Source organism: Augochlora pura, chromosome 2 (genome assembly GCF_028453695.1).
Source record: "Augochlora pura isolate Apur16 chromosome 2, APUR_v2.2.1, whole genome shotgun sequence".
NCBI lineage: Eukaryota > Metazoa > Arthropoda > Insecta > Hymenoptera > Halictidae > Augochlora > Augochlora pura.
The window spans coordinates 14,306,313-14,328,255 of NC_135773.1; the positions used below are offsets into that span (position 1 = coordinate 14,306,313).

The following is a 21,943-nucleotide window of genomic DNA, read 5'->3' on the forward strand; positions in this document are numbered from 1 at the left end:
AGGAGGGTAAAATCGATGAGTAACGACTGTCGGAAAATTGCTCTCGGGTCTGTGACCGCTGCCGAGTTTTTCTCTCGAGAATAAAATTCCTCGGTGGACGCGGACGTACGGAATTCTTGGGAGAATTTCAGCAGTGGGTGCAGACCTTAAACTGACCCTACGATAACTGTCACGCCTAATTCGGAGCGTATAAATCATGAGGATCTAGCTACGAGTAGACGCGGGCGTGACCGTTAAGCCGTACAATTGTCCTCGTATTTATCGTGACATTAGTTTGAAAGTATCGCCGCGACCGTAGATGCGAGAACGCTAATTGCATTTTTATGGTTGCGATTAGGGAGTATTAACGTAACGCCTAGAGTCTTTCTGCTAATTAAAACATTTATCTGCTCGAAAAACTTTCACCGTGAAATTATCAATATTAGACTTTTATAATAATTTCTTTTAGAGATGCATAAAATTTCAATCGAGCCACGTGAAAGACTAATTTTAAATTAAATATCTGCCAGGAAAAATTTCTCGTTTCGTTGTAGGAATCCTTTGTCGGGTCGTACATTTAATTGTGAAATGTTCGTTCTCTTGAAACTAATTTGGCACGAGGAAAAATTCCAGGATCATGGACTTATGTGATCCGCGAGGGCGACACATGTAGAACAAGAATCAATGGGGAACAAGGTTACAAACGGGTGCACACAGATTTATCCATGGAAATAAACCGATTCCGGTATTAGTCAATGTCCCTCTCAGACGGGTTGTTAATTCGATATTCGAGCGTAACATCGGAATCCCATTAAACTTTTACAGCCGACCCTGCGAGGGCCGCGAATATTAAAATTCAGTCACGAACTTTTTCCATTTTATCCGTGCAAGCTGGCTCGAACGTCAGCAGCACGGTGCATCGCCTAGGAGCAGCTCTCCACGCCCGCGAAAATCGAAACTGTTGGGGATCAGCTGCTACTCGAACCGCGTTACCACGCCGTAAAATCTAATGGTTGACTTTTGCGCGAAATATTAGCCGGAAACCACGGAATACGGTTGCTTCGAAATTTCTGACCGAAAAACCCTTTGTCGGAAAGGAATGTAGAAAAGTAGTTCACGAAATTCGTCGTAACCAAGATGGCGTCGACCGAAAGATCAAGAATTTGATGCACCTTGCATTCCGGAAACCTATACAAAACTTTTAGCTAATTACTGATTAAAATACGCGTCAACAATATATTACATTTAAAAGAAAGAAGAAACTCTTAATGAAAATGTTGTCTTCTACTAAAAACGATGGACACCATCAAGAATTTTATGGAATATATCAAATTTAATGCTGGGACCTGAATATGCGAAAAAACCGTATTTTTTATCTACTGTCCCTCGAGAAATCAACCCTAACGTTTAAATTTCCAGGTTATCGCGTGTGTACACTGACGTTCAAAATGATTCCAGTACTTTCAACGTTGCAATTTATCTGAAAATTATTACGAAATGAATATTACTCAATTTTAGACACTGTATTTTCCACCGTCTTAATTATCAGTTTAATATTTAAATAAAATATTATAGCAAATATAATGAAAAGTTTGTATGTATTGAAATGAGAAATGCACGCACTAAAGTGCAAAAAGGATCATTATGAACCCTAAATTAGGATGCTATTCAAATACCTCTACATTTCAGACTATTTGAAAACAAACAGTTTTTATCTTTTGAATTCTTCACAAAACATTGAAAAGATGCAAAGGCTTTTAATAATTGACGTATAAAATATAGTAATAAACAGCTATTGAGAATAAAATCGATTAACAAAGTAGACAGGGATAAATTGCAAAGTCCAGGTACTTTTGAGCGGCAGTGTACGCTCGCAGTAGACTGCACACGGTTCCGAAATCGATCCTTGCTCGGTGCCGTCGCTGGCAAAAGGGAGCTTTCTAGGCAGAGCCCGCGGCGATCGTCGTTTTCTCGTAAGGCTGATCCCCCGATTCTCGGAATCCATCCGCGCGCGTCTGAATCGCGGCTTCGTGCTTCGTGGTTCGTAGCTTCGTGGCCCAGGAGTGAGGGTGTATTGATTTTTCGCATGGATAGCCGCGTGTGCACCGTCTAACCTCGTTTCCCGTCGGATGGATCGCGTTTCCCGGGCTGCGTCGACTTATCGAGCCGCCGCGTCGATCGTCAGCCCCGGTGCCCGTAACATTCGCGCACCGGAATCGCGAGTTGGCGGTTCGCAAACGCATCTTTTGGGGTAGGAAGAGATAGTACACGTAGAAGAAGGACAGAGGGCGGAGAGGGTGGCGATGAAGGGGGTTGGTCGTAGACCAAGATCGATCATCGCGGCACGGAAGGAAAGAGGTCCGACCGTTCGCTACGACGACGCTGGGTTGTTAATGGGTCCGAGGGCTGCCGTGAGGCCGCCTGTTATTAATGAGAAAACACGCACGTCGTGGATCGTAACGATCGAGGGAACTCGCGGTCACGCATACGTGTACGCACAAACAGTGACACAACGGCGCGGCGCGGCGCGACGCGAGGCGACGCGAGACGGCGCCTCGCGGCGGCGGTGGCGACAACGGTTCGTCCAACGCCACGGAAACGGGCGAATCGATCGAAAATGCGTGTTGCCTCGAAGGGGAAACGGCAGTTTCTCCACCGATCGAAATCCCTGTTCGTCCGCGAAGGAATCGCGTGAATTAACGGGCGAATCGTTACGCGGTTATACGCGGATGACTCACCTCGTCTTGCGCGGCTTCCGCTGCGGAATCCTGGTGCCGAAGAAGAGTTGCAGCTTCCCCGCGGCTTCCGAACACGATTGCACCGGAAACTAGAGGCACGTCTGTGACGGGAGACGAGCGCCAGGCAATACTATTACCGTTCCTCTCTTAGGAGCTGCCCGCTCTTCTCTTGCGAACGCGACGAACAACGAACGCTCCCGACTCGTCGACTACGATTGACGTCTCAGTCTCGCGCTCGCGTCGCTTTTGCCCTTCTCTCGCCTGTGATGACTGCGACTTTCTTCGTCTTCTCTCTTCCTCCTTCTATCGCTCGCTCGTTCTACCCGACGTGACGTGTGGAGACGGAGACGCACCACGAACAGACTAACGAGGGACCGTACCGTGTTCTCAAAGCCACCGCACGATTACTATTGGCCCGAATACACGACGACTCTGACTACAGACTACAGCCTGGTCCATGGGAATGCGCACCATTCCCTGCGCGGTATACACTGGATCGAACCGGTTTAGGACGGCCTAACGACATCTTGCAAGAAGGGAGCGGACTAAATCGCCATGGGGAAACTGCCAGGTGGACGTAACCTGCTGCTGGGATCATCGATTTTCGGTGGGTGACGCTAAATTCTCGTATATTTACTAAAATGACTAACTGGAAGAAAGAGAGTAGTCATTTCTTATTTATTTATCTATTCGTAATAAACAGTCGGGTCGCTAGAGCACCATTCCCATTTTCGTATCGAATAACGTTAATGGAAATTCCTGTTTCCATTTCGATAATTTGAATTTGTAGCTTTGAAATCATAAAGTGTATCATTAATGGTAATGAAATCTATAGAATACTCGATTGTTATTAAGAAGTTTATATTTCTAAAATATCGATAACGATAAATGGTAATATGGCTACTACAGCCTCATTTTTGTATAACAAAATAATACATTAAGTGCCAGGTGTACTCTTATATGTTGCTTATATGTTGCTTGTGCTATCATGGCGGCTAAAATGACCACTTTTACATATTTCAGTTGAAAATTGTTGGTATTATCACAAACGAGAATTAATTAGAATAAATTTAGATAAATTTCATTTCGCATAAACATTCGCGGTCTACTGATAACGCTTTATTTATCGGGTGAGGATATCGAGAAGCTACGGTTCTCTGGGCTTAAACAGAGGTGACCGTTGCTAGGTAACTTCCGGGTTTACTTTATCGGTTAAGCTTGAAATTAGCACGAATAGGATATAGCTAATCCAGATAGTATATAATTCTTAGAATAGATGGTGAGCATTACCTTCGATGTAAAACATTCGAAGTTTTAAACATTCTTATTGTTAATATTAGCGAACAATTTGTTATAAATTATTTGATAACTGTTTCATAATACGAATATTTAAATTGAGCCGAATATTGTCAGTCTCTGTCACAATGTCCGCTACAGTATTTATGCATATGTAGCTTGTTTACGCATCCGGGAATACAATAAAAAAATACATTGTTGCAGCCTGTAAACACAAGATAAAAACAGACTTGTCAACAGACAACGCGTTCGGAGGAATTAACGCAAGACGAGGCTGGGACAAACCAGTCGAATCTGGTTTAAACGCCAGTAAACTCGAGAATACTGATGCGACCGTTTAAGAGTATAACGCATGTGTCAAATACACGGTTGTCGTGAATTCAAAGTACCAATCTTTTAATAAACGAAATAATTACACAACAAATACGTGTTACGTATTGAACAGTGTCCATTTTATTCAGTCTTGAACGATACAAAATTGTATTAATATGCGTCGTAGTATATGTTCCACATTTTAAACCTGTAATAATTTTTGCAATCCATCATACATTTATTAACGTTATTAAACGTAGATAAGTATAAATTTAGTAACATTAATAAGCATACGCACTATCTTAAATTTTAAAATGTTAATAAGCATACAGACAACCGCTAATTTAATGAGAAAAATAAGTATCAGTAAGCAATAAGCGTAAGCAAGTAATAAACAGTGGCATAATTTAGCAATACTGCTTTCACGATCCTTATGTTTAAGTTAGTATACAGTATAATAAATAGTAGTAATAATATAAATAATAATGATAATATGTAATAATAAATGTACAGTACAAATGTAGTATGCAATCCCATGGACTCCAAAAGACTTCGTAGTCTTCAAGAGTTCAAGAAACTTGCCATGGAACAATTAGGGTTGAACATACCGATACAGAATCCGTGGATCTCGAGAGACCACGTTCGTATCGTTCTAAATTCAAGTTATTTACTACACACTCGTGATACTGGACTCGTGAGACCAAATGTACGTACATTGTTTGGTACACAGAAAAATGACGACAGACAATTTCTCGTTGAGCATATCCAACTTTCAATTCGAGGAAGGTCAGACATTTACCACAGTGTGCGGAGACTTCGCGAAGTTAGAGTATCAGTTGATAAGTCTCTAATGGTCTGAATCACCCTGAGACACCTAGAACCAGCCCAGACCTCGTGTTACTCAAAATTTACGAGTCCCTCGGGACTTCTCCACGAATTCTCGTCTCCTTAAATCCCGAAAGCCTCGCAACAACCCTTGTAAATCCTATTTTGGCTGTATTCAGTGTCGAAATTCAATTATTGGGATTTTTTTCAAATTCTGGAGACAAGAGTTAAATAATGAATAAACACACATTTATAGTGTCGCATGTATTATTTTTTGCTATGTTACAAATTTATTCAATAGTTCTTGGATCGCTAAAAAAGACCCGAAACTTAAATCTATAAAGTTCAGTCTCCGTAATCTCGGTTGATGAAATTCCTTCAGCAATTAAGTGTTAATTACAAACTTCGGAAAGAAAAAATCAGGAAACGTGATGTTAGGGTAGGGCAGTAAAAGTTTCAGTAAAATCGCACGGGTATTTTAATTTATCCGGTTCCCAAAATGGATTCCACTTTCACAGTTTGACTTCCGAACAAAATCACTGTTCCGGGGCATGTATGGGTGATAATTCGGCAGCCAACGTGTCGGATTGATCAGCATTATCAGGAGAACAGGCTAAATTTGCAGCCAGTCTTGCGAGGCCAAGCTTAGAAGCTATCCGGAGCCACGTTACGACGTCAGGCGTAAATCTGGAATTCAATTGCAACCGAGACGGTCACGTCCCGTTTTCATCCCCGTCTCGTCTTCGCCGTTGATCAGTTACCATTTACCTCGTTCTCGAGATTAGCCCGCAAGAATCCCGGACCGATTCGGACACGTTCCCCTGACCGTCTTCGTTTATCTCTTGCTGGTAATCGAGTCAAATATGAGAAGAATGGGAGAGAGAAACGAGAGTGCTCGCCGGCGAAGTCGGAGGGTCGTCGCGGCACATCGCGGCAGTCTGTTTTATGGAATTCATTTTGACGAGCACCGGGGAGAGAAAGGGAGAAGAAAAGGGAGATTACAGCCAGATCTCCCAGATAGAGACGATGTTTTTGAATCGGCGGACGTGCGTCGGAGCAACGTGGCGTCGCGCCGGGATAAAATCGCAACCCATTCCACGGTACAACGTCGTACTTGGTGGCGCCGTGCCGCGCCGTAAGGTAAACGAGAGTGTCGTCTTCCTCCACGCCCCTGCCAAGCTAATCCTCCCTAGAGATTACTCGGACCTTTATTTATGTCCGGTTAAAAGGATTCTAATACACGCCCGGCTCTCGTGTCCGCGTAGTAATTCAAAAAGACACGCGCCGTTCTTCTTCAACCCTCCACATAACTCTGTAACTTTCAACGAGCATTTGTCACTTGCGCCTTTCAAGCCTCGCTCCAACCGTTCTTGGGTTTCTTTGTTACGATATTGTAGTTATTGATCGACTCAAATTGCGCAACTAGACCGCCTGCTTTTGGGCAAAATAAATCTTGCAAGAGATAAAACCCATCAAATCCACGAGAAAATATAATACATAATATTAGAATAAATCTTAAGCGAAGTTCTCATTGCATTTAATAGAATATTTTAATAACGATGACAAACGGCGAAACTAACGCTGACAGCGAACGCGTCAATTTATTTGGATGTTCTACTTATCTCCGAGACCTTCACGCACCCCTATCGAGCGCGTTTGGTTCATGAATGAACAGTGGAGGAATTTCAACGATGCTCGGGAACTTGGTTCAAGTATTATTCCTTGATTCAGCGGGAGCATCGGTCACGTATTCATTCGCCGGCGCTCCCCCGTTCGCAATCGCTGCCGGAGAAATCTTCGAACGTTTAATTAAAATCCTTGCCGCGCGTCTCGATGAACGAGGTCAGGTACACCTCCGCTAACCAGAGGTCATCGAATCGAGCCTTCGCCAGCAGATTCACGCAACCACGCCACCGTAACTTCTGCCGTAAATATCAGAAATACCGGACAATACCTGCTGTTACGCGTTGGTTGCAGGCTTTTCCGAGAGATTTTTATTATTCGTTGGTGTTTTGTGCATCATGCCGACACCTTGCAAGGTAATTTGTAGCTATACTTTATCGACTGTCCTATTTTTCCTAGAATATTGTATCAACGCGCCGTTGAAAATCATTGTGCACGAGGTACTGTATACTGAGTACGCAGTCACTGTGTAACGATAACGTGTCACTGACGTAGCCTTTGCCTCAGTTTCCTGTAATTGACGTTTAGCAGGTTAGTTCGGACATTTTTTAATTAATGGGGGAATGCGTTCGTGAAAGGGATAGTGCAATGCAAACGCCTCGATAAGTTTCAGTCTGCAACCCAATTTCAAGGAAAGGCATTTTGCGCGTTTACGCGCGCTGCGACGGTAGAGCAACTTTGCCTATATTGGCCTAAGTATAGTGTCTTTGTTCTAACAAGTTCAATAATAATTAGCTGCGCGTGAATGAGGCTGTTGGCTTGCATGCTAATCGTACAATTATCTACGAACAACTACTGGTTACAAATTTCAAGGCAGCACTTCTCTCTGCCAAGAGCTTTACAAAAATACTTCGGCTATACTCTTTCTAAAGCTTATATTCTTTCTAAACTTTTACAAGATTTCTTCAAGATAATCATCGTGGTTATTATCACCCTTACAGATGAGAATTTTTTAATAGAAAGTGCTCGTCCTGTCTCGGAACTGCCAGTTTAAGTTATCAACAATTATTTATATTAAAATATAGGTTCAAATAGGTATATTCTGTAGAAGGCTTTCGCATACTTTTGCGAGTTTCTGTGACTGTAGATTGGTACAGAAATATGCGGATCGATTTGCGTAAAATATTTCTCCCAAATAAAAACGAGGCACACGTTCGTTTGTCATATAAATAATTAAGCTATATCTTCGCAGTTCTTAGATATCAGATGCAGAGTTGTCGATACATCGATTTCGTTAGTATGGCAGATACTGCAGAGAAAAATTGCGCAATGTAAATTGGGTATCTGCGATTCGCTCGTATACAATTCGAGCATTCCGGTAACAAGCCGGCGACGAATAAAACCGGTGTAAATCGTCGAAGAGTCGCGAGCACCGGGCAAGATCCGCTCGGTTTGACCGCGTTAACTTTTTATACCGCGTCCGAGAGCGCCGGTGTGCGCCGCGAGCCTCATCAAACGGCCCGTAAACCACGCTCGGCCAGTTTCTCCCGACGTTTCGCCACGGCTTCGAATAAAATCCCCATTGACAAGCTCCAATTTGCCGCGCCGCGAGAAGTGCCGGGGACGCGCGCAAGGCGGCAGACAAAAATACGGAAGCGACAGAAACCAGAGGAGCGTGAAATATCCGGCGGCAGACGTGACGTTTCTCTTGTGTACACCCGTTCACGGGTTCCCGTGATGCGCGCACACCGCGCCTCAACCTTTAACATCCCCATTCTTCACCCTTGGAATCCCTTCGAAGCGATACACAATGGGATTCAAAGCGTTGTTATAAATTTTACCGGCGTTGCGCCCCCGTTGCAACGCACCGGAACGCGGTGCTCGTAAAATTGTTTGCCAGGCTTTCCACATCTCGCTCATTACGATTCAACTTTGACTTCTATGCCCTCGCTCTGTTCTCTTTTCTTTTGCGACGACCACGATCTCGTGTTTCCCATCGAGAAAATCAAAGTGTTTCAAGTTACAACGCGCAGAGTTTGTATGTTTTCTTTCTATTCACTCTGGTGCACGTAATACTGCGTTTCGTAATGCAGAAAAACTGAAAAAGGTTCATACTTGTCACTTACAATCGAATTCTATTATTAAGAATTAGATATTACTGTGATTTAAACTGCTGAAGAATTAAACGTAAATTTTCATTCCATTTAGTTTCGGTTTCATTAATTAAGTAACTTTGGTGTTGTTGAAATGTTAATGTTTTAACTGACATAATTGTGAATGATTTCAGAGGAATTCTGTCACTTAAATTCGGCTCTTTGAATGTAAAAAGTTTTAATACAATACACTGTTATAGAAATCCGTGGAAAACTCAGTAAGCGAGAGCAATATGTCTGATCATAATTGGTTATACCTACTTATTGGAAATGCCTTCACACAGTTCCTTTCTAGTTGTACTCCCCCTTCACCAGCACTTTGATCAATTAAAAAAGAACACATATATTTAGCGTACACTATTATCTCACTTCAAAAATTAGTATAAATGTCCCAGAACTTAATTTTATAATTATTGAAATCATGGAGATTCTACTGTGTACGCGCTACAATAAGATATGGAGAAACTCACGGTAATTTCTGTACACTTTCCGAGGGCCTGCGAATAAACCAGAAGCAATTGCAGCGCTGAATAAATAATCTTCATGACAAAGTAAAATTGCCTTCATTGTGGATCTTTCAAGCTAGTCTCTGCAAATAGCACTGTCATCTCACAAGACAATAGTTCTTCTGCTTGTTAGCCCCCGGCTTATTTTTGAGAGTAAGCTAAATATACATAAATGTACATAAAATGTTTCGCAGCGGAATACTGGTTCGAGTACGTACAAGATCTTTCATCTGGAGCAGGTCATTTATACATCCTTTCTGCCCGCGATACTACCGAGCAGCGCATAAAATACCGTAATACACGTTATGTAGTCTTTGACACGTCATAAAAATTCTAAAAAAAAACATTGTCCATCTGATTCGCAAACTCCGTGATATTATATTAATTTTTTCTGTTCTATGTAGTCAATAATCGTCACAAAATTTTGAGAATAATCTAGAAAATGGAATATTAAAAACTGTTCGCGGACTATAGGTTTTCTCAAGCTTGACACGCCATTCGGAAACAATCGAACGACGCGAGAAATAATACTCCGTAGGAACGGAACTGCAACAGACAACTCGGCGGCCTGTCCTAGATGAAACAGCCAGTATTGTTGAAACATGTCACCCCTCGTCGCAATCATGGTCGCCGTGGACCCGCGGGAGCATCCGCGAGTAGCGCGAGGAGCGCGCGTGATACGAGCGCGACGTCGAGCGCATATTTTTCCTTGCGCATCACTCCGTTTGCGTCCGCTTCTCCCCTCTCACTCCCACCCCCACCCCCACCCCCCGCATTGCCGACGTGCTTTCGACTACGAGGCAGCTGGCACTGGCTCTTCGCTGAAGGAGGCCGGGCCCTTATATAAAAAGTTGTTCCAGGGACGGTATTTAGTCTGTCAACCGTTGTGAAGAATCGCTGTAAGCCTCGCACTGGGACGAGGCTTAATGCTACTTTACGTAGCTGGTTTTTTGCACGGGGAGCCTGGATGCTGATCGATGTTACCTTCTGACGCTATTTCACCTTCTTCCTTCTATCTTTCTCCAGAATGCATTACAAAAATTACACCCACGCCAAACCGCTGGGTCTAATACTCGGCGCGACAGAGTAAAATGACACGCCCAAATCGTCCTGAAGAAATGAGCTCTTTCAATTTGTAAAAATAATAGAAAACCGTGAGGCCGGAAGTCGTGGCCGACTTAGAGAACGCAAATATTTCGTGCCGCCTACTAATCGAGGAGTAACAGAGTTCGCGTGATTAATTTGACAAAAGCATCTCCGTACAATTAAATAGCGATGGAGCGGCGCGGGCGGCGTTTAGCACGGTTTGGCCATAGTACAATACGTTCGCAGTGCGTTCTACATAGTATTATTGAATCCGGTGGAACGTGACTGGGGCTGGATCGTTGCTGTGTGCTGGATTATTTAAGCAGGGCTGAATGGTACCTGAGCGAACCGTGACTGTAATGTGATTGGATCGTCGACACGCGAGTCAAGGGCCTCCGCGGAGAGCGTAGACGAACTGCAGGCCCGAATTGTATTGAATATAGACGAGTTTTTAAAGCGGCCAGAAATCGAATTCGGTTAGAACTGATTTTACGAATAACGGTTCGATTAATATTCGATCGCGACAACGCGTCACCGGCTTCGTTCGTTTCTATGATGGGGAAAAAAATTGCACCGGCACAGGTAGCATCTAGGACCGCGGCGAGCTCGCTGGATAACTCCTCACCTTCTCTCTCTCTCTCTCTCTCTCTCACCCTCTATCGCTCTCTCTCTCTCTCTTTTTCTCTCGGCTGAGTTCACAAACAGATTAAGCGGCACTGAAGTTCCAGCGAAGTTCCCGTCAGAGAAAAGATTAATGCACACTTTTTAACTGGCACCGGAAATTGGATAAGTTTCTGTTACGTTGTATAGATTATTCATAACAAGAATCGTGGAGTACACTCGATCCTGAAAGCAACCCCGGAATTCAATCGTTAAAAACTTCGGAAATCCCGTCTCGAGAGGCGACGGGGATCACCCGTGTGGCTTTGACCACGATTCGACAAGAACCCGATGAGCGACGATGCATCCAGTGATTCGCAGAAGGAAAATTAATACGTCAATCAAATCTAAATGTTAAAAGGAGGCTATGATTTTGTCTCAGAATATCTCAGCCGTGGTAACATTACAAAGTTAAACGTAAGAATGTATAAACTAGTCTTTTTGGTTTGTGACGATAAAATAATTTCAGCAAATGTTATTCGGTTCGACGACTGTCGCACGTCGGCCGAAGATTTGCATTCCCGTCGGTGGACCGGCAAGAACACCGGTGCATCTTCGACGGAAAACTGACAGGAAAATGCTCGGGTCTAATGCAAATCCCCAAGTTCGTCACGATCGCGGGACAAATTTTAATTCGACGTCCACACGGACGGCGGTTACGTAAAAGTTCCATTTGCGCCTCGAAGACTCGTCCGTTGGCGACGAAAGGAAACCAAGTAGCCGCGTGAAACCACTTAAAATGGTAATAAGAAAGTTCACGGGTTAATCCTGGCGTTTGTGTTCCTTCGATTTCCTTATTTGCGACGCGCCAGGGAATCGTCATAGAACCGTCGAAGATCGTTTTCGCATCGGCGTCGCGCGCCGCAAAATTAACGACGGGAATCTCGTTATCGAGGGCGACGCGTCGACAACCAATTATGCTAGAGCTACCTCCGTGCTCGGCGAACTTTTCGAAACACGTTTCTTAAATAAAGAAGTTCGAGAAACTGCTGTTCCATATTCATAGAATTCTATGATCTTAAAATTAATAACAGTATCGAGAAATCGAGCAGTTTATAACTTTCGCAGATCTGCGCAATTAAATAATTGATATTTCAATTTTAAATCTTGAATCCTTGTCTTCTTGTTTTAATAGTTCTATGTAGAATGCTATGGTCGAGTCAGAATGTTAGGTTTGATACTTATGAACGAAACTTTACATCCTGCTCGCAAAAGACTGAAGAAGATCTCGCTTGTTAAATATAACTCCGTGACCATCTCCAGATTTTATACGTCATAAATGTTAAAGCTTGGACTAGTTTTACTGTTTGTTCGTTGGTATGATGAGGTTCTTCGCCGTATAGTGGTCCCTGAAGATAGTGATTCTTGCAGGATGGTTGACAGTAGCCTACGAAGTTTTTTAATGCTGTAATAACGATCAAGAAGTTCGTAGTAACGAAAGGGGAGCGTCGTAAAGGCCGTGAGTGGTCGTGATTCTTTTACATCTGTGGCAAACGTCAATTATCAGTCGGGGAACTAAATCGTTGTTAGAGAGCCATTTCGGTCGTCACGTGAAGTACTATTTTATCGATGACTATTACAGATGCGATTACTTATCAAGAAAAAACAGATACGCGAGTATATTTTAAGTGAGTATATAAAACTGCATATCTTTTTTCAAAAGCTTCGTTCCTGGATCATATTCATTTTTTCTGACATTATAGGTCCATTCTTTTTTAAGCTATTAGGTTGGTACATATGAAATGTCGAATTTTTAAGCGAGTATATAAAACTGCATATCTTTTTTCAAAAGCTATTGATTTAATCAAAATGTGCCCCATTTGTTTCCATACACTTTTCCCAACGCGAGTTTAATTCATAGATGTCTGTCTTCAAGAAATTCTGATTTTTCGGATCAATAAACTATAGTATGGAATTTTTCAGACTGTCTCCATTTACATACTGTTTAGCCCATAAAAATTGCGCATACGTCGTACAAAACAATTGCGAAATTAAATGAAGTAAAATATAAAATTTTATAAAATATAGATCTTTCGCCACGCGACTTTCACTATTTTAAACATTCAGGACAGTTTTTGCGGGCTAAATAGTATATAGTATTCATACAGGCTAAATAGTATATAGTATTCATATGCACCAATCTAATAAAATGCACGTTATCGCATAAGATAGAAATACTATAAGCCAGAAGATTTATTTCAGATTTCCAGTGGAAGTGGCTTCGGACGACGACGCTCGACGGGCGAGGATATATCCGCCAGCCGTCCGCTAAGGGTCTCTAACGTCCGAAAGATAGAGGGGAAGTTACAAAAATGCGGTAAAATGTAAGCGCAGACCTGCTCAACATACTTCGCGCGGTTTGTAATGGAACAGCCACGCGCTGTGGGTGAAGCTATTGGCAACGTCTTATCGGAGAGCTGACGTCAGAGAAGAAAAACTCAAGTGTTTACGTTTTTCATGCTGGTGTTCATTCTATTTCTCTTAATCCCGACATTATTTATGACAGGTCGCTGTCACTTTCTCCAGCTGAACAACGTATAATGGCAACGCTATCCTAAAACTGCTCAAAATCTGCCCGAGCTTTTACGGGCTAAATGATATATAAATGAAGACACTCTGAAATATTCCATATCAGAGTTTATTAATTCGAAAGATCAGAATGTGTTTAAGACAGGCATTTCTTTATTGATATCTTGTTGAAAAGGGTGTAGTAAAGCAAACGGGGCATATTTTGATTAAATCAACAGCTTTTGAAAAAAGATATACAGTTTTATATATTTACGTAAACATCCGACATTTTATATGCACCAACCTAATAATTGTATATATTAGAATTCATATCCTTTATATTTTTTATTCATTTATTATCTTATATTCATATACTTTATGCTAAAAAAATATACCTGCATTATCTTGATATATTATAAAAATAAATATTATCGCTTGATTAGAATGGTCACTAGGTTCTTATCTCTATACTTGCAAAGATTCATAGTTTACAAGTATAGAGATGTTACGTGAGATTTATTTTTAGTAATTCTAGAATCCTTAAAGTCATGACATTTTATGAAATCTCATTCTGCTATTCGATTTATTGCTTAAATCCGGAAAATGCAGCTTTCATCGCAGTATTCTAGATCAAAAGTCCCTGCGGAGATGCAATCGTTTAGCGGAACTGTATTCCGGGCAGCTGCAGAGAAGTTTGCGTATTTCGCTGTATGATGGCGCCATCATGCACTTCTTTGAACACGGTAAAGAGGTAATAATATGTAATAATGAATACACGATATATAGTATACGCTAATAAATATAAATGGTTAATAATAAGTAATTCTTAATTTTTTTAAAATATTCTCGGGTGCAGAATTTATTCAATTTTTAGTACAACTTTAATTAAATGGCTTCTGCGACTCAATTTATCATATCCCTTCTCGTATTTTAATTTCGGTGTCAAGATCTAGACAAAGATGATATGATTTTTTAAAATATAAAATATCCCATCTAATTCGAACACATTTATTATTTCTCGATATTATTAGTATTTAAAAAATGTCACGGAAAGTTACGAGGAAGAATATTTTGTTAAATATTTTATGTCAGAGCGCCACATTTTTCGATATTTCAAAGGAGTTTGTTTCAATTATTCAACGAAGTGCCCTGATAGATGAACCTCCCATACGTAAAGCTATACATGTATACTTCGCAGCACATTGTTCGCGTATAAAGACGGATCCATGACGAAGACACAGCGAACCGCAAGAGGTATCAATAAAATCTAAAGCAAGCCAGGGGAGTAAGAAATCTCGAGTACGTTAAACTGACGATCTTGAACCGGTACACGTCCCATGAGTATTTTTTACACGTTCGTCGATGATCTTCGAGCTGGGGCCAGTGAGAGAGAAAGAGAGCGCGAGATCGAGACAGAGAGAAAGCGCAGTGGGAATCTCGCAGAGTAAAAGATATAGCAATGAGACACCGGGGTGTGCTTGGAACGAGTGCAAGGAAGGTCGGTTACCCCATACACCCCCATAGACCCGGGATCACCGGCAGAAGTTTCGGCTTGTTTCTCGCGTGCAGACGCATAAACACGGCGAAGAAAAGAAACGGACACGTTATCGTCATTTGTATCCCCGCCGTATATTCATATAAATATTGCATTCCGAGGAACACGTGTGCGAGTATGCTGTCTACAAGACAGCCAGCCAAATTGTGTATTAATATTAAATTCCCATGAAGCTGTGCGCCGCGGCGCGTCGCGTCGGCGCGGTGCGGATACGACATCGGGTCCAATAAAGCGGTTTTCTTACACGATACTTTAATCAAAAATTCCGGGATACGTAGACACTTCCGACAGACATCTTGTATTCAGCTTGGCCGTGGCCTTCGTCGAATATTTATCTCAAATTTGAAAGTTGCGTAGCAAAATTCCGCGCCGGAATTAATATGTAACACGTGCCCTCAGCTTTTGATAAATTGTCAAAGTGCGCGCAAATTGTAAATTTCAAACATTTTCCTGTTTTGAGTGCGGAGATAATGCGTAGGGATATTATGTTAATATTTCATTATAGTAAATATAAATATTTCAATATATACGGACAATGTTTAAGAACAGCGAGATGCGTCTGATGCAATAATTTTAGTATGTACAGTGGGTGAACAAAGTGTTGGTTCACTTTCAAAGTAGGAAAGCTTTTTTTAAAGCTGAGCTAAAAAGAGTTTTTAGATGATGGAAGGACTAAGCTATTTAACAATTACTAAAATACTTTTTTAATTTCTTTATCAGAACCTCTAACGAGAATTTAAAAATAACGTTTTGTAGATCTCGGTATGAAATGATTTCCATCTGTTGTTCAATCTAGCTTCACCATAGAAATATCGTAGATATTTTTAGTTTACATTCGTGTGAATATGCATAGTAATTGCGTTCAGTATTGGAAGCGATTTAGAAATATCGGTGATTTTCTGTAGACGCAGGTGCAAATGGCGCGCGTATATCTGGAACCGTCTTGATCACGCAGTGGAAAAGTTTCAGGATTTTTGAATAAGGGAATATTGCGGCCGACGCGAGGCGCTGGTTGCAAAGCGAACCGTATGATTAAATATTCACTTGATCAGAACATATTCAAGGGAGGGAAAGGCCACGCAGATGTGCCGGAGAGCGAGCGGAATCGTAGAATATTACGGGTGTATCTAATGAAGACAAACGTCACTCCTGCGACCCTTTCCTGCCTGCGCATTTGTCAAGGCTCCGCGTGCGATCATTCCGTGCTTTTAACTCCGCATTCGTTCGCGAAGTAACCCGGGCTATCATGAATAAATAGCGTCGAACTATAGATACCCTTTTCATTGATATTTATTACGGGCCTATCTGAAAGCGAAGAAAGATGGTCTTGGGGTGGCTCATTTTCTATCAATTTAATTATCCTTTAACCCCCAGCTATCGATTTCTTTGGCAGCTACGTTCCCTAGCACTCCATTGTACCTGAACAATTCTGAAACGAGAAAAAGAATTTATATTTATTGCACGTCAATTTTTACTTTAACGTTTAGGCATTGGAAATGGAGAAATACAATTTGATTTCGTTTCAGGATTAATGTGCAATATTCACGAGTTTCACAGGTTTGATTTAAAATTTTTTAAGTTTGTAAAAGCTTTTTCATGGGTATTTATTTTTTAATTCAGGCTTACGCGATAGTAAAATGCAAAAAGGATAAATCAATCCAGTTTTGTGGAACACTGTTCGCGATCGTTAGGTTAAGTGTAGAAAATCCGATAGGAGAAGCATTTTGCATAAAAGGAAGCTAATGTATCCATTGTGGACGAGCTTGTTAAATTAATCTGACAATATACTGCAACGTGAAGACTATAAAAGACAAAATATCCGTGCTTCTTTCTTCACGATTAAAATATCACGTCACGCTGTGTCCTAGCTTGTATTAAACAACTGAGCAGAGATTAATAATTGTACAGTAGCATCCGAGACACTCGATTAGAATCGAAAAGAAAGAGATACAAGTATCCTGGATCGAAGTAGCGAAGGAATGGGGATCGCTCGAGGATTACGCGGTTCTTTTAAAACACCGCGTACCGCGTAAATAATTCATTGGTCTGGAACTTGGAATCCGCGAACGAGGAACTGTGCAGACCGGTGCAGGTGCCGGAGCCGGGCAAATCCGCCTGGTGAAGTTCCAAATTTGTACGCACAATTATGTAAATGCATCGGCATCCTCAGTACGTTGAGGAGGGACGGCGTTCATGGGGAGGATTCCCCGAGCGACAGCGACTCGCCTTCCGTACACACTTGCGTTTCTCTAGTTACACCTGTATAAGGGGCGATGGGTGCTCTGTCTCCGTCCTCTTCGACCAATGACAAAGAAGAAGAAGTAGGAGAGGAAGCGGAAGAAGACGACGACGACGACGACGACGACGACGACGACGACGACGACTCGATCTCGTCGTAATCTTGACAAATCGAGCGATCCGCTGCGCCGCGCCGCGCCGCGCCGCGCCGCGCGGGGGCACACGAGCAAATAAATATTCCGGCATCGCCCGTTCACGCTCGCGGCGTGTATAGTGCGAAACGAGCGAGTGCTAAGGCCGGTAAAGACCCGATAAAGTCTCGGGAAGAGTTCGCGGGGGACTTCGCGAGAAGTTTCGGAAACCGGCGCGGTGCGCGGCTCTCCCCGGCATTAGCATAAAAGGGATTCGACTTAATTAGACCGGTTCCACGGCCCCTCCTACCCGTGATCGGAGCAGCCGGCGCGACTCTGCACGCTTCTTACTTTCCGATTCCGACTCCGATTCTGATTCCGAGTCCGATTCCACGTCGCCCCGCAGCGCGACTGTTCGCCAGTTTCTCTCCACCGGCTTTCATTCCGCCACTCGGCTCCGGTAAAAACGACCGATAGTCGATTAAGCGTTAATTACTTGGAAATTTTCGTTCGGCATACTTAATTAATCGGGACGTCTTTCCGCCGGAGAGGACCGTAAGTTAAGTCGTAAGTAATTTCAGAGCAGCCCGGCCTGGAGATTCGTGACACGGCGGTCGATTCGGGCCCCTGTAAAGTCGGGGATGGTATCGAACGGGAGATCGTTAGGAATCTGATCGGTATTTAGCCGGAATCGCGTCGACCGTGTTTTCGCAGTGTGCTTGGCGGCGCTCTTCCATGTATTATGGGTCTGTCGTACGGATGAATCGGGCGAACGCTAATTGCAAAAATTCCTCACCTGTCCGATGTTATATAGATCTCTAGATAGAAATCAACCATGAATTTACAAATCTCGTAAAGTGTTGAATTTTAAAGTATGAAGTGAAATCGAAACATTAAGATGCAACATCTACCGGAAGAAAATATAAGAACGAAACAATGAAGATAAAACGAAAATTGCATGATCTTGCGACCGTATAATTTTCCGTCACATTTTCGAGTTTTTTGACCAGCGTGCACCCCCGAGAAAAGGCCAGTCCAACAAAGACAGAAAAAATACGGACGCCGACTCGCAGCGCCGCTTGATTTCTCTACACGCGTTCGCACGAGCGTCGGTAAATACAGGAGGATGTAGTTTTGATGCCGGCTCTCCCCAGCCGCCGTAAATATTTAATAGCGAAACCGATGGAATTTGCCGATCAATGTAAACCCTCTTTCGGCGGTCCGGCTTTTGCCGGAGCAACCGTAGGGTTGCGCCTTCTCTTTCGGGTATCTCGTAGGTCGTAGACGAAAAGGTCGGACGCTGCTGGGAACGGTGGGAAGAGGCCGACAGGAGCCCCGAGCTTCTAGCAATTTATTTTCGACCAAATGGAGAGAGGAGGTTCGAGCGGCGGTGTCGTCACTGCACCGTCGCCGCTGCCTCTTCCGAGGTTAAAAGCGGAAGAACGAGCTTATATCTTGCTGGAAAAACCGCGACGATTTTTCGATTCTTCCTATTGATACGGACCCGCGTACGTCGCTGCCAGTAAATTCTACGTTCCGATGGTGGCGGCGCTCTTCAAATTATTTGTGGACCTTTATCGAAACGAACATGCTCGCTGCGTTCCTGCCAGCCTTCTTTACCAGGAATTTACTCTGCGCAAACATCTTTCCAACGGAAATATTACCAGCTATTTCGGTTGTAAATTGACCTTTCATCAGCTTTTATCGGATCTCGCTCAGGTAACGATAGCAGATATCTATCAAGAGGGAAGTTTAATTTGTAGATCCGAAAATATATATTAGAGACAGATAAAGTAAATCAATTTGAAACTATCGGCTTGTTCCCAGTTTCGCTCTGTAACTTTGTCAGTTACATCTATATTTTATGCGTTTAAAAAGGATAACGGAATGTGGAATTCGATTCCACTTAGGCTCGTTGGAAAGAGAAGATTCGACGCTATCGAACCGCGACGATCTATCATGCGTCACGAACAAATATCAATTTGCTTAGGGAGCATGTTTGACCATCTTATCTCTCTGCTGCGAAAATAGAAGGTAGCCCGGAGATCGTCGGCTATTCTACACGTGTCCCAGTTCACGGAAATTCAGTTTGAGAGGTGAACGATCAATTGCAGGTGTCCAGGCACCAGCAAGCTTAAGTGGCAGATTAAATTTTCAGGTGGAAGGTAAATTTCGCCGTCCTCACGGACTAATATCGTTCGACGAGAAGGAACGACGGGTCTGTTCAAGAATTAAAGCAACGAAAGCAGATAATTTGTTTGTGTCTCGTGTAAATGTTATCGAATCGGGGCGGCGGGGATGGGGTGGGGTGGGGTGGGGCCTGGTAGCCGGGGCGAGAACGGTGCGGGCTTTCCTTTCCGAGGCGGAAAACGTCCGCAGTAGATCACGTGCACGGCAAGAATGCATTCGTGGCCGGCAGTTGCGAGTCGCAATTGCAGTCGTCACCTCCCTTCGCACCTGTACCTTATACTTTTCGTAGACACCGGTTCGAACGAATGGCACGCACGTGCGCCAGTTTGCAAATTCCGGGCAACGAGGTTTGCGAGTAGCTGCACGTGAACGTCTTCGCGAATGAGAGCCGGGCGCACATGCTGCCCGCGCATTTTTTCGGGCCGTCCCCCGATGCATTCGAATTTCGAAGACGGTTTGCAACGATGCGGGGCGCGCTGTAAAACGGTTTAGCTCGAGCCGGCACCGTGTCGTGTCAAAACTTTCAGTGAATTCAATTTCCCCTCGTTCCGCGTCGCTTTCTCGAGCTACAGTCGATCAAAAATCTATCACTTCTATCGATTGCCAGGACTCTCCTATTTTTTCGTATGTACAGAGTGGTCCACGAACTTGTGCACCCCCTAAAGGCTTCGAAAATATTCATCGGGAAACAAATTTTTCAATACAACAGTTGCGGGATTTAAATGGACGTATCATGTAGTGAATTTATGATAAGTTTACTTACCAGCCGTTTTCTACCTACCGGTTTTGTATCATCTAAAAACTACAATGATCTCATCCACAGTCCTTTAATTATTTATTCAAAAAAATCTTCGAGCTTCTTGCTAACGTTTAATAGCTTGTTCAAGAGATAAGTGATGTCTCTGTAAAGTTGCATCGAAACGATTCTAGAAATAAATCCGAATTCACACGACTGTTTCGACGAAAATATAAAAATATAGATCGAACGCGAATTGCATTGAATTAAATGGTGAAAATCGGAGTCTTCATTTGACAAGAATCAGCGGGATGAACCTCGGAAAAAATCGAATGCTTAGTCCGGACAATACGGAACATACTTCTCTGGTTTATGGGACTGACAAACTGGTAGGCAGTGGCAATTTCCACGCACACCAGACACGGGTCCATTGAATAGCTCACGGAGACACGAATACGGACAGGGGGACACGGGTATCACGAGCATCCGATGCTCGAGCAGCTCCGCTAACATACTTTTCCCTCGGCAGCTGAAAATGTGTTATTGATAGTCGTGACGTGTCGCGATATACCTGCAGTGGTTGCAGCCGACGAGAACCATCCGCGAGGGCTCTAAAATAAAGAGATCCCCCTGTTGCATCCGTCTGGCGCCTCGATACTCGAGCGTTTCGATTCCTGCACCGATTCCCGCGGAACCGGATGCCGTCGACATGGAGATGCCGGTGTTCGCCGATCGCTGATCTTCCTCTTGGTAGCACCATATCCTCGGTCTGCTGGTCTCCGGGGTGCTTTTCATCATCCTTTCTGTGTCGCGACGCGGCGGGCCTATTCACCGACACACTGTTTCACAGAGGCGACGCATCCACGAACCGGAGTCGGCAGAAATCGAATCGGTCGATCACCGACACCCTAATTTCCGGCAGAAGGCCGCCCCGCCGAAAGACGAAACCGTTCGAACGAACGTTGTCGACGTATCGAGGGCTCGCGGAGCTCGCCTTTCGCACGAATCTCGACCAAGCGACACGGTCCTGCGACAAACACTGCGATGACGTTATAGCCGGGAGGGCTTGTCGGACGCAGGTTAATGGTTTTGTTACGGTAAGCTGAGCGCAAATGAACGTGCATGTGCGTAGAGCGCGCCGCGGCATTATCGGTGCTCAATCCAGCTTAAAAACAGGTTTTAAAAGACTGACCGGGCTAGCGGAGAGAGAGATACTTCGCCGAGGAAACGCGCGTTATATAAGCCTCTGTGACGCTCTGGCTACGGCGCAGCGCGGCCCGGCCCGGCCCGGCGACTCTTTGCGAAAGGAAATCCTTGGCTCGAGGAGACTTCCTAACGAGCACCACCGGCCAGTGAAAGGAAACCGCGAGGACGTTTCAGCATTCACCACTAGCTACCGAGTCCAAT

At 43.5% G+C, this 21,943-nt stretch overlaps 1 protein-coding gene across 10 annotated transcripts in view; it reads right to left on the reverse strand.

The window, feature by feature from the left end:
* Nucleotides 1–21,539, reverse strand: part of Mesk2 (misexpression suppressor of KSR 2) — a 68,451-nt gene extending 46,912 nt beyond the window's left edge. For 4 of the 10 annotated variants that reach the window (XM_078196347.1, XM_078196346.1, XM_078196342.1 and 1 more), the window contains exon 1: nt 2,718–3,122. Coding sequence is in view for 1 of the 10 variants with exons in the window: in XM_078196340.1 (XP_078052466.1) it covers nt 21,108–21,334 (227 nt within the window). In the remaining 9 variants the exon portion in view is untranslated. Of the gene's footprint in view, nt 1–2,717; nt 3,124–21,107 lie in introns of those variants that run through there. The other 6 variants (XM_078196345.1, XM_078196341.1, XR_013495348.1 and 3 more) reach the window with 5 other exon arrangements.
* Nucleotides 21,540–21,943: the final 404 nt, after the last annotated feature.